Source organism: Pan troglodytes, chromosome 19, assembly GCF_028858775.2.
Source record: "Pan troglodytes isolate AG18354 chromosome 19, NHGRI_mPanTro3-v2.0_pri, whole genome shotgun sequence".
Lineage (NCBI taxonomy): Eukaryota > Metazoa > Chordata > Mammalia > Primates > Hominidae > Pan > Pan troglodytes.
The window spans coordinates 86,392,305-86,405,777 of record NC_072417.2 but is presented as its reverse complement, the minus strand read 5'-3'; the positions used below and the strand labels follow the sequence as shown (position 1 = coordinate 86,405,777).

The following is a 13,473-nucleotide window of genomic DNA, read 5'->3' as shown; positions in this document are numbered from 1 at the left end:
GAGTTTTCTTTTTCTTTTCCTTTCTTTTTTTATTTTTCTTACCCGTACTTTTTACTTTTCTGTTGGTTCTGCTTCTGTTTTTGGGGGGGGCTTTTTGTGTGTTTTTGAGATGGAGTTTTGCTATGTCGCCCAGGCTGGAGTGCAGTGGCACCATCTCGGCTCCCCGCAACCTCCACTTCCCGGGTTCAAGTGATTCTCCTGCCTCAGCCTCAAGAGTAGCTGGGATTACAGGCACTGGCCACCACGCCCGGCAAATTTCTGTATTTTTAGTAGAGACAGGGTTTTGCCATGTTGGCCAGAATGGTCTCAAACTCCTGACCTCAGGTGATCCACCCACCTCGGCCTCCCAAAGTGCTGGGATTACCGGTGTGAGCCATGCACCCAGCCTGGTTCTGCTTTTGAAACTTAGGTTAAAAATATTACAGATTCACTCTCCCTAGTTATCTGACATTCTATAAACCCGGATAGTCCTGGGAGCCAGCAGCTCAGGCCCCCACCCTGTACCCCAGTTGAACGGGGCTATTTGCAAAGCATCTCAGCCACCACCGGGTTCCTCACACTTGTACTGAGAACCAAGGCCAACCTTGCCTGGGGTCATTGTGTGGCATCCTGCCCCCCAGGGCTGGCACTCCCTGTATGTTGATGACAATGATAATGGTTCTATTTCCTCAAGAACAAATTCAGAGAAGATATTTTTTATTGTCAAGCACTGATGCGTGTGTAATTTCTCAAGCTCCATTTGTATTGACTGACCGAAGCTAAAGGGATTTTTTTGGACACTAAAGTCAATTTGTCACACTGATGCATTGATATAATGATTCCCCTCATAAAACTAATTCAGAAATGTGACTATGAGGAAACTTGCATTCCTTTTTTCAGCTGTAATCTTTCAGCCTCTTCAGAAGAATATCTTTCACTGGCTGTTTTGCAAGCGCTTCTGGCCAGAAGCAACAACGCTTTGACGCAACCTGAACTGAAGGTGTAACGACCAATAATGACTGAATGCGTTCGCTCTCCCACTCTCCTGCACCCTCCCCACAGGAACGATGGGCTTCCAGACTGCTTGGCCTTCAACAGTGTCCTGCTCCCCGATCCCAGTGTCCTGCCTGGCTGTTGCCTGCAGTTGTCCTCTGCCCAGCTTTGGAGCTATTTTCTCGGGACAAGCTTCAGGCTAGGCCCACTCCCAAGGTACCTTCCTCTCCCTCTGTACTTACGGGTTCTTCTTACTTTTAGGTACATCTGGGAGAAAGACGGGGCTACCCTGGGCACGGAGAGCCATCCTCGTATCCGCCTGGACAGAAACGGCTCCCTGCACATCTCACAGACGTGGTCGGGAGACATCGGCACGTACACCTGCCGGGTGATCTCAGCAGGAGGCAACGACTCTCGCAGTGCCCACCTGCGAGTCAGGTAAGGGCAGCCCTCCCAGGCCCCGGCAGAGGCGGTCCAGGCAGTAGCAACTGGCATGCTCAGAGCCAGCCGAGTCCCTTTTTTCAGATCCCCAGGCCACGTGTGACGTGAACTGTTCAGCTTTGCTCAGGACATACCCCCAGCATCCTTCCAGGCCTTTCTCTCAGCTCAGTTAGGCCCTCCATCAAGAGCAGGGGGGTGTGAGGATGGCTTTAGCAGGAGGGCTCTGATTCCAGAGAGAAAAATCTCCAGGTAGATGGCCCGAAGGCCACATTTTACATCTGAGCATGAGGTATCATGGAAGCTCAAGGCCTACACAACCTGTGTCCACAGTGCCCCCGTCACCTGCCTGCAGACCACATAGGGATGCCTGACCACGTGTCTCTTTTCCAGGCAACTGCCCCACGCGCCCGAGCACCCAGTGGCCACTCTCAGCACCGTGGAAAGGCGAGCCATCAACCTGACGTGGACCAAGCCCTTTGATGGCAACAGCCCCCTGATCCGCTACATTCTGGAGATGTCGGAGAACAGTAAGCTTCCCGTGGTCACCTCCAACACCTCCCGCCCAAGCTTGGACTTAGGAGTCAGCCCTGGGCTGGGGTCCCAGCTCTCCTGCTTCCTAGTTCTGGGCCTTTGAGCAGATCCTTCCCTCTGGCAGCCTCAGCGTTCCCATCTCTGAAGGAAACACAGGCATCTGCCTGTCAGGCCCTGTTACAGTTGAAAGAGATGACGCACAAAAGGTGCTTAACTCAGGGCCTGGCACAGCAGAAGCTGCAAAGAAAATGGCCAGTATTTATTTATTATTTATTTATTTATGTATTCCCCAAGTCAAATTAGCAGGCATAATTCGCATTGCATTTTATTTATTTATTTATTTATTTATTTATTTATTTATTTTTGAGACGGAGTTTCACACTTGTCACCCAGGCTGGAGTGCAATGGTGCCATCTCGGCTCACTGCAACCTCTGCCTCCCGGGTTCAGGTGATTCTCCTGTCTCAGCCTCCCGAGTAGTTGGGATTACAGGCATATGTCACCATGCCCAGCTAATTTTGTATTTTTAGTAGAGATGGGATTTCACCATATTGGTCAGGCTGGTCTCAAACCCCTGACCTCAGGTGATCTGCCCGCCTCAGCCTCCCAAAGTGCTGGGATTACAGACATGAGCCACCACACCCAGCCTGAATGGCATTTTAAACACAGCTTGCCTAGAGCTCATCAATTTGTGGGGGATAGTGGGGGAGACAAATGCATCTCAGTCCCCATGAGCCCTTACTTTCCTCCGGCACCCTCCACCGTCTCCTCCCCAGGGTCGTGTGAGCTAATGGGACCTAGAAAAATGGCATGGCGGGCCACTCCTGCACCAAGCTGGGGAGGCTCTCTCTTGCCAGCCCCAGTGAAGCTGGACCCTGCTGGGAGTGGGGAGTAAGAAGCATGCTTCATCCCACCCAAGATGCCCACTTCTGCCCCACTCACTGTCCCTGCAGATGCCCCCTGGACTGTACTCCTGGCCAGTGTGGACCCCAAAGCTACCTCAGTGACAGTCAAGGGCCTAGTTCCTGCACGCTCCTACCAGTTCCGTCTTTGTGCCGTCAACGACGTGGGGAAAGGACAGTTCAGCAAAGACACCGAGAGGTGAGGGCAGTGGCGCTCTACAGGGGCGTCGCCAGGACTCCAACAGGGAGGGGCTGCAGCCGAAACTGATGTGGCAGATTCTGGCTCAGCTCCTCCTGGCCCCCTCTAGGCTTCCGCCTCTGTAGAAGGGGAGAGCAATCCTGGTGAGTGCCTCACCAGGATGTTGCAAAGGTTAAATGGGGTGCTGTGAGTAGGGCACTGGGGAACGCGGTGAGCACCAACCAAATGTAGTCATCCCAGTTACCGGGAGCTGTGCAAGCTCAAAGGCTCACCTCCTTCCACTCCACATCCGCATGGGCTGCTGTCGTTGTTATATGGATGCAAAATTCCAGAGAGATACGGGATCTACACAGATCTCCATATCCGTGTCTTGCACGACGCCAGGCCCTGCTAGGGTTCCCGCAAAGCTTTTATAAAATGATGGAAATTGCTGGGCACGGTGGTTCACACCTGTAATCCCAGCACATCAGGAGGCTGAGGCGGGCGGATCACCTGAGGTCAGGAGTTCGAAACCAGCCTGGCCAACATAGCAAAACCCAGTCTCTACTAAAATATGAAAATTAGCTGGGTGTGGTGGTGGGCGCCTGTAATCCCAGCTACTCGGGAGGCTGAGGCACAAGAATCCCTTGAACCAGGGAGGCAGAGGTTGCAGTGAGTCGAGATCCAGCCTGGATGACAGAGCAAGACTGTCTCAAAAAAAAAAAAAAAAGATGGAAATTGAATAAAAACTGCAGATGCTTCATATAAAAACCACACGGTGATACCCATCTATGTAGAAGGAGAATTCTATCCTCTCCAGCTCCGTAGAACAAGCAGCCACCTCTAGCAAGAAAGATGTCATGGGAGAGGTCAGAACAACCGTGATACAAATCACGTGCGCAAAACTGTGCACTTGGCTCTTTGAAAGACGCCTGGGGCTTAAATCAATCATGGTGGTTTTGCCACAGTTGCAATGAGCTTGGGTCTCTCTGGCTTGTACTAAGGTAGCACCACTGGGGTCAAACAATCTCACGGGAGGGAGCAGTGGCAGGTGGCAGCCCGTGTGGAGAGCAGTTACAGGGGGATTTACATACTCACTGTTTACTGAGCAGCTACCGTGTGCCATGCCACGTTTGGACCACTGGAGGGAGGACAGGGAATGAACAGACATAGCCCCAGTGCATCTGGAGATACACAATCCCAACAACAGAGAGGCTGAAAGTGTAGGGGAAGCTACCCTGCAACTTCTCCTGCCCTGCGGCTGCACCGCATCACACTGACTCACCTTCCTAATGTACCTTCATGCAAACCGCCCTGAGTCACCAAGAAAAAGGCCAAATCCTCATGCTTGTAATCCCAGCACTTTGGGAGGCTGAGGGGGGCGGATCACTTGAGGTCAGGAGTTCGAGACCAGCCTGGCCAACATGGTGAAACCCCATCTCTACTAAAAATACAAAAATTAGCCAGGCATGGTGGCACGTGCCTGTAATCCCAGCTATTCAGGAGGCTGAGACAGGAGAATTGCTTGAACCCGGGAGACGGAGGTTGCAGTGAGGTGAAATCGTGCCACCGCACTCCAGCCTGGGGGACAAGAGTGAAATCTTTCCTCAAAAACAAAAAAGAGAAAGGCCAAATCACCCTTACCCCAGCCTCTACAAAAACACAGGAGCGGGCCAGGTGCAGTGGCTCATGCCTGTAATCCCAGCACTTTGGGAGGCAGAGGCAGGTGGATCACCTAAGGTCAGGAGTTCAAAACCAGCCTGGCCAACATGACGAAACCCCGTCTCTACTAAAAATATAAAAATTAGCCAGCCCTGGTGGCAGGCACCTATAATCCCGCTACTCTTGAGGCTGAGGCAGGAGAATTGCTTGAACCCGGGAGGCAGAGGTTGCAGTGAGGTGAGATCATGCCACTGCATTCCAGCCTGGGCGAAAGAGCAAAACTCTCTCAAATAAAACACGGGAGCGAGCAGCATGCTTAGGAAAGCTATCCATCAAAAAGCAAAAACATAAACAAAAAGGGAAAGACATCCATCAAAAATAATTAACTTTTGTTTGGAATGGACACGTGTCCGTGATGTGAAAAGTACACTTAGGCAGAACACAGCGTCCCCCAGCAATGCCAGAGAAAGACATGCTGTCGCACTTGGCTCCCGGAGGCAGGGTGGGTGTCCTTGGCTCTCTCCCCCACACGCCATGCCCGCCCTGCTCCTGCCTGGGGCTCAGCTGGCCAGCAAAGGAGGCCTAGTTAAGGTACACCAGCAGCTGACCAGTGGGATGTGACCAACATTTCTGCTTATAGAACACTTGGACACTCATGACCTCATCAGCCCCAACAGCAGCTTCCTTGACAAATAGGAAACTGAAACTTACATCCCTCAACAGCACCAAAAACATGTACATTAATTTTTTTTTTTTTGAGACAGGGTCTCTGTTTCCCAGGCTGTAGTTCCGTGATGCAAACACAGCTCACTGCAGCCTCAACCTCCTGGGCTCAAGCCATCCTCCCACCTCAGTCTCCCAAGTATTTGGGATTACAGGTGCAAGTCACCAGGCGGGAGTTTTTTGTTTTTTTTTTTTTTTTTTGGTAGAGACAGGGTCTTGCCATGTTGCCCAGGCTGGTTTTGAACTCTGGCCCTCAAGCAATCCTCTTGCCTCAGCCTCCCAAAGTGCTGGGATTACAGGCATGAGCCACAGCATCTGGCCTTATAGTTTTTAAAAGACATATACATATATCCACATATACACACAGACTATATATGTAGTATCATTTGAGCCTCAACTAGTCTCATAAGGCAGGCAAGTAGAGCTTTATTATAATTCTTTTATAGAACAAGCTCAGAGAAGTCAGGTAACTTGCCCAGATGCACACAGCAGTTGTACCGAATTATCCAGAGTCAGAGCAGGCCAGGGTTCAGCCTTCTCATATCCCATTCAACTCCTGTGTTTGACCCCAAGACTAAGAGCATTGGTGTTTTCTGATCCAGGGTCTCCCTCCCCGAGGAGCCCCCCACGGCCCCTCCACAGAACGTCATCGCCAGCGGTCGAACCAACCAGTCCATCATGATCCAGTGGCAGCCGCCTCCTGAGAGCCACCAGAATGGAATTCTCAAGGGCTACATCATCAGGTGGGTGTCCACCCTGGGGACAGGAGCCCAGTCCCAAGGGGAAAGGCATGGGGGAAGATCGGGAGTGGACTGGAAAACAGTGCAAATTCATGGCAGACCCTTCGCCATCTAGGAAGGACTAGGTAACAAGAAATGCCTACTCAGTGGTAGGAAGGATTTAGGTTGGACACCTAGTAGAACTTCCAGCGGCAAGACCCCTGGACACCAGCAAGGAATGCTTGAGAGGGGAGGCTATATGGGCTGACATAGGAACAGGCCTACAAGGAGACAGGAGAAGAAAGAAGTAACTTTCCAAGGGGCAACGCTCTGGGAAGCCGCGAATATTCCATCACAGGCCAGAATTATCTTGACCCGTGAGTGGAGAAACCAGCTGGCCGAAGAACTGATGGAAAAGTGAAAGTTCTTTCTTTGGTTATTACTGGAAATGAAGCCCAGTTATACAGACCCTTATCTTTGCATTTGACTGAGGGACTACTCTTCTAGTAACCTAAATGGGAGTCATTAAGGGTCACTAAAATGTGGTATTCATAAGTTCAAATTCATAAGTTATTTGAGGTTACTGAGAACTCTCATTGATATTCTAGATTCTGGCTACAAAATGCTACGCAACTTCGTGTGTCTCATTCCTGCATGTACACACCCTCACAGGGGTTTAACTGCTCCACTATTGGTTAATTTTGTTGTGGGTTTTTCACTAATCCTGAAGGGCGGTGTTTCTCAAAGTGTGGTCCCAGCACCCATAGCATCAGCCTAACCTGAGAACTGGTCAGAAATGCAAATTATCAAGTCTCTCCAAGACCTACCAAACCAGAAACTTTAAGGATAGGCTTAGAAACCTTTGCTTTTGAAAAAATCTTTCAGGCCGGGCACGGTGGTTCATGCCTGTAATCCCAGCACTTTGGGAGGCCAAGGCGGGTGGATCACGGGGTCAGGAGATTGAGACAATCCTGGCCAATATGGTGAAACCCCATCTTCACTAAAAATACAAAAATTAGCTGGGCATGGTGGCACACACCCGTAGTCCCAGCTACTCAGGAGGCTGAGGCAGGAGAATCACTTGAACCCAGGAGGCAGAGGTTGCAGTGAGCCAAGATCGCACCACTGCACTCCAGCCTGGGCGAGACTCCATCTAAAAAAAAAAAAAAAAAAAAAAAAAAACTCATCTAGGAGACTTTGATGCATCTTCAGGTTTAGAGAAGCAGTGTTTTAGGGCATTGTAATGCATCAGAATACTTTGAGGTCCTTAATTTTCCAATAATTAGATGCTGAATTATATATGCATTGTGTTTCTCAAATGAATGAGCCATCCTTTGTGTCTGACCCCCAAAATTTGCTTGTACACATTTACTTCTTTAGTGCTGTGAGTTCTTTTCGCCAGTGGAGGTAGAAATGGGTCGAGTAGGTAGCCCAGGTGTTTCATTCCACCTGGGCGAGTAACTGTCAGAAGAGGGAGCCTGTATCCTAGAGGAGGAAAGAAAATGAGCCCAGGCTTCAGGGACAGCTCTCCAGTCCATGACCCCTCCAAGGCTGAGACCTGCAAGTTCTGCCCTGGGACCTCTCAGTGCCCCTGGTTAGCAATCCTCCCCCATCAAAAAGAATAGTCCAGACACATCCCCTAGACCTCTGCTACCCAGTAAGGTAACCATTAGCCAGCTCTGGTTACTTAAACTACAGTTGACCCTTGAACAGTGTGGGGGCTAGGGGTGCTCACCCCCTCACGGTTGATAATCCATGTATAATTTATTTTCTTTTTTTTTTTTGAGACAGGGTCTCACTCCATTGCCCAGGCTGGAGTGCAGTGGCGTAATCTCAGCTCACTGCAACCTCCACCTCCTGGGCTCAAGTGATCCTCCTGCCTCAGACTCCCGAGTAGCTGGGACTACAGGCATGTGCCACCACATCCGGCTAATTTTTTTTTTTTTTTTTTTTAGTAGAGACAAGATTTCATCTTTTTGGCCAGGCTGGTCTCGAACTCCTGACCTCAAGCGATCCACCTGCCTGGGCCTCCCAAAGCACTGGGATTATAGGTACGAGCCACCATGCCCGGCCCAATCCACATATGATTTTTGACTCCCCAAAAACTTAAATACTAATAGCCTACTGCTAGCCAGAAGCCACACCTATAACCAGTCGATTAACACGTATATTTTTATGCATTTATGATATAACTTTTTCTTAATTTTTTCAATATTTCTAGGCTATGTGATTCATCTGTGAGTTTTTTCAAATTGTCACAAATCTCTAAAACTTTTTCTGATATGTTTATTTTTAAAACTCTGTGTAGCTGGGCGTGGTGGCTCACGCCTATAATCCCAGCACTTTGGGAGGCTGAGGCAGGTGGATCACGAGGTCAGGAGTTCGAGACCAGCCTGGCCAGCATGGTGAAACCCCATCTCTACTAAAAATACAAAAAATAAGCCAGGCATGGGACGCGTGCCTGTAGTCCCAGCTACTTGGGAGGCTGAGGCAGGAGAATTGCTTGAACCTGGCCGGTGGAGGTTGCAGTGAGCCAAGATCATGCCATAGCACTCCAGCCTGAGTGAAAGAGCGAGACTCCATCTAAAAAAATAAAAATAAAAATAAAGCTCTGTGTGTACGCGAACCTGTACAGTTCCAACCTGTGTTGTTCAAGGGTCAACTATAAGCAAAACTAAAACAAATTCTAATTCAGGCCAGGTATAGTGGCTCATGCTATAATCCCAGCACTTTGGGAGGCTGAGGTGAGGTAGGCAGATCACCTGAGGTCAGGAGTTCGAGACCATCCTGGCCAACATGGTGAAACCCTGTCTCTACTAAAAATACAAAAATTGGCCAGTATGGTGGCACATGCCTGTAATCCCAGCTACTCAGGGAGGCTGAGGCAGGAGAATCACTTGAATCTGGGAGGCAGAGGTTGCAGTGAGCCGAGATTGCGCCACTGCACTCCAGCCTGGGTGACAGAACAAGACTCCGTCTCAAAAAAAAAAAAAAAAAAAAAAAATTGAATTCATTTCCTCGGTTGCACTAACCACATTTCAAGGGCTCAGCAGCTGCATGTGCTGGCGGGCACCCTGTCGGACAGCACAGATGCAGAGCACTTCCGCCACCGCCGGAAGTCCTATTGTACAGCGCTGCTCTGGACGATTTCCTGGGTACGAGGCCAAGCAAGCTGACTCTGACTCCACTGTGCCTCGCCCCTTCCCCTCAGGTACTGCCTGGCCGGGCTGCCCGTGGGGTACCAGTTTAAGAACATCACGGATGCTGATGTGAACAACCTGCTGCTGGAGGATCTCATCATTTGGACCAACTACGAGATCGAGGTGGCTGCTTACAACAGCGCTGGGCTGGGGGTCTACAGCAGTAAAGTCACCGAGTGGACGCTGCAGGGAGGTAGGTAGAGACTGTGGCCTCAGACCAGGCACGGTGGCTCATGCGTGTAATCCTAGCACTTTGGGAGGCCAAGACGGGAGGATTGCTCAAGCCCAGGAGTTTTAAGCCAGCCTGGGCAACATAGGGAGACTCCATCTCTACAAAAAGTGAAAAAAATTATCTGGGTGTGGTGGCATGCTACATGCTACAGTGGCACAGCTACTCAGGAGGCTATGGCAGGTGGATCGCTTGGGCCCAGGAGTTTGAGGCTAACCTGGGCAACATAGTGAGACCCTGTCTCTACAAAAAATGAACAGAACTAGCTCGGTGTGGTGGTACCTGCCTGTGGTCCCAGCTACTCGGGAGGTCCCCAAGGCTGGAGCCTGGGGAAGTTAAGGCTGCAGTGAGCTGAGATCATGCCACTGCACTTCAGCCTAGGTGACAAAGTGAGACTCTGTCTCAAAAAAAAAAAAAAAAAAAGTGAAATGAAATGAAAAGAGACTATGGCCTCAGAGGAGCAGGGGCTTCCCCTTCTCCCAGTCCCTTGCCTGTTGGGTTCTGTGCCTGTCCAGGCCCGAGAGCCTTGGCTGTGTGGCCTGTTCTCACCAGGCCCCTACTATTGCACCCTGGGGCTGGAATCACCACCCCAGGCCAATCTACCCCACAGGGTGGGAGGACTGAGGGGAAGAGGAAGAGGAGGCTGGCTTGGACATGGTGAAGGGCAGAGGCTCCAGGCATATGGGGACCTTCTGTGAATTTCATGTTAAGTAGATCATGAAACAGCTTACTTTTAGCATTCCACCTGAAAACCATGCCAGAGCATTTTTCATCCGCACCGCTTTTATTTACCAGTACCCTGTGAGGTGGGTCAGGCAAGTTTTATTAAACACAAACTAATCCAGAGAGAATATGAAGGCCTCTTAAGTCTACACAGCGAGGGAGGAGTTGGGGTGGGGTAGGGGGGTGCAAGGCAGAGGCTATAGCCCCCACCCCTGCATTTTCTCTACTGAACTGGGCAAGAGAGACTGACTAGGCCCCCTCCACCCCTGCGTTTTCTCTACTGAACTGAGCAAGAGAGACTGACTGGGTCCCCTCCACCCCACCCCGTTCTCTCATCTCCTCTAGTTCCCACGGTCCCTCCGGGCAATGTGCACGCGGAAGCCACCAATTCCACGACCATCCGCTTCACCTGGAACGCCCCCAGCCCCCAGTTCATCAACGGCATCAACCAGGGCTACAAGGTACATGAGGCATCTCCTCACCCAAGAGGAGGCCCTAAGATCTTCTGGAGGAGGTGGGGAGAGGGGACAGAGGGGGCAGGAGGAAATCCCCCCTCTGTTTCTGAAGTCATTGGCTCGAGTCAAGCTAGGGACACATATTAGAGGAAAAGAGCTCCAGGCCTTCCCAGAGGCTACATGCGGGCCACAGGAAGTGCAGACACTGCCCTGACTGACACTCAGTGCTACGGTCCTTCCCAGCGAGACTGGGTTATACACAAAACCCAGGTTATTTCAGGCTCAGAAACACCTGGTGTAGGGGCCGGGCACAGTGGCTCACGTCTGTAATCCCCAATTTGGGAGGCTGAGGCGGGCAGCTCACCTGAGGTCAGAAGTTCAAAACCAGCCTGGCCAACATGGTGAAACTCCGTCTCTACTAAAAATACAAAAATTAGCTGGGCGTGGTGGCAGGGGCGCCTGTAATCCCAGCTACTCGGGAGGCTGAGGCAGGAGAATCACTTGAACCTGGGAGGCGGAGGTTGCAGTGAGCTGAGATTGCAGCCATTGCACTACACCCTGGGCAACAGAATGAAACTCTGTCCCAAAAAAAAAAAAAGAAGAGAGAGAGAAAAAAAAGAAAAAGAAACACCTGGTATAGCCATGGCCCCATGAGAAAAATCCACCATTCACTTCTTACCGTGGCTCTTGTGGGCTTCATGCTCAAACGTATCCCCAGGCTGTACTCGACTCCACGTAGTGTGTGGTTAAGGGCACAGGATTACGACTCAGACAGACTTGGTGGTTAAAATCCCAGCTTTGCCTCTTGCTGGCAACCTGCGCATGTTCTTTAACATGTCTCAGCTTCTGTCCTTCAATCAATATTTATTGAGCAGCTACTCTATACACTGCTCGCACCGCTGAATAACTAAAATAAACTCAGTTTTCTCATTTGCAAATGAAGATGATAATACCTGCTTCTTGGAGTTGTGTGAGGATTAAGTGAGATAATATTTCTAATTTGTTCAGCACAATGACAAACACATGATAAGCACTTGGAAAGTGATTTTAGTGGTCGTAGAAATGCATTTGGGCTGCTATAACCAAGTACCACAGACTGGATTGCTTAAAGCAACAGTCCCCAACCTTTTTGGCACCAGGGACCAGTTTCATGGAAGATAATTTTTCCATGGATTGGGGTGGGGGGAGGGATGGTTTTGGGATGATTCAAGCACATGACATTATTGTGCACTTTATTTCTGTTACTATCACATTGTAGTATACAATGAAATAACTATACAACTCACCACAATGTAGAATCCATGGGAGCCCTGAGCTTGTTTTCCTGCAACTAGACGGTCCGATCTGGGGGTGATGGGAGACAGTGACAGATCATCAGACATTAGATTCTCATAAGGAGTACGCAACCTAGATCCCTCACATCCGCAGTTCACAGCAGGGTTCATGCTCCTGTGAGAATCGAATGCTGCCACTGATGGGAGGTGGAGTTTAGGTGGTAATGTGAGCACTGGGGAGCAGCTATAAGTACAGATGAAGTTTCACTTTCTTGCCTGCCGCTCACCTCCTGCTGTGCAGCCTGGTTCCTAACAGACCACAGACTGGTACCTGGTGGTCAGTGGGGGATTGGGGAACCCTGGCTTAAACAACAGAAATTTATTTTTGCACAGTTCTGGGGAGTAGAAGTACGAGATTACTGTGTGGGCAGGGTTGGTTTCCTCTGAGGCCTCTCTCTTTGACTTCTAGGTGTCTGTCTTCACTCTGTGTCTGTGTCCAAAGAGATCTTGGCTCACTGCAACCTCCGCCTCCCATGTTCAAGCAATTCTCTTGCCTCAGCCTCCCGAGTAGCTGGGACTATAGGCATGTGCCACCATGTCTGGCTAATTTTTTTGTATTTTCAATAGAGATGGGGTTTTACTATGTTGGCCAGGCTGGTCTCAGACTCCCAACCTCAAGTAATTCGACTGCCTCGGCCTCCCAGAGTGCTGGGATTACAGGCATGAGCCATCGCGCCTGGCCTAAATGTCCTCTTCTTATAGGGACCTCAGTCACATTGGATTAGGGCCCACACTAGTGACCTCATTTAACTACCTCTTTAACAATTCTGTCTCCAAATACAGTCACATTCTGGGGTGCTGGGGGTTAGAATTTAAACATACAGATTTTGCAGACACAACTCAGCCCATAACAAATAATAATAGTAATAATAGCAGTAGACCAGGCATGGTGGCTCATGCCTGTAATCCTTGTACTTTGGGAGTCTGAGGTGGGTGGATTACCTGAGGTTGGGAGTTCAAGACCAGCCTGGCCAACATGGTGAAATCCCATCTCTACTAAAAAAAAAATATATATATATACACACATATATATATACACACACACATATATATGTATATGTTCCAGGATATACGTATATGTATATGCGTATACGCATATACATATATACGCATATACGCATATACGCATATACGTATATACGCATATACGTATATATACACATATACATACATATATACGTATATATACATATACATATACATATATACATATACACATATACATATACATATATGCATATATACGTATACATATATACGTATATATACATATACATATATATATATACACATATACATATATATACACACACACACACACAAATTAACTGGGCATGGTGGCGCATGCCTGTAGTCCCAGCTACTCGGGAGACTGAGGCAGGGGAATTGCTTGAACCTGGGAGGC

General features: G+C 49.5%; 1 protein-coding gene across 2 annotated transcripts in view; it reads left to right on the top strand.

Moving 5' to 3' along the window:
• The window catches only part of SDK2 (sidekick cell adhesion molecule 2), a 311,714-nt gene that overhangs the window by 219,424 nt on the left and 78,817 nt on the right, over window positions 1–13,473 (top strand). For both annotated transcript variants that reach the window (XM_009433191.5, XM_511658.9), the window contains exons 13-18: window positions 1,234–1,410; window positions 1,804–1,940; window positions 2,897–3,044; window positions 6,011–6,151; window positions 9,339–9,520; window positions 10,625–10,740. In XM_009433191.5, coding sequence (XP_009431466.3) covers window positions 1,234–1,410; window positions 1,804–1,940; window positions 2,897–3,044; window positions 6,011–6,151; window positions 9,339–9,520; window positions 10,625–10,740 — 901 coding nt within the window. The remainder of the gene's footprint in view (window positions 1–1,233; window positions 1,411–1,803; window positions 1,941–2,896; window positions 3,045–6,010; window positions 6,152–9,338; window positions 9,521–10,624; window positions 10,741–13,473) is intronic.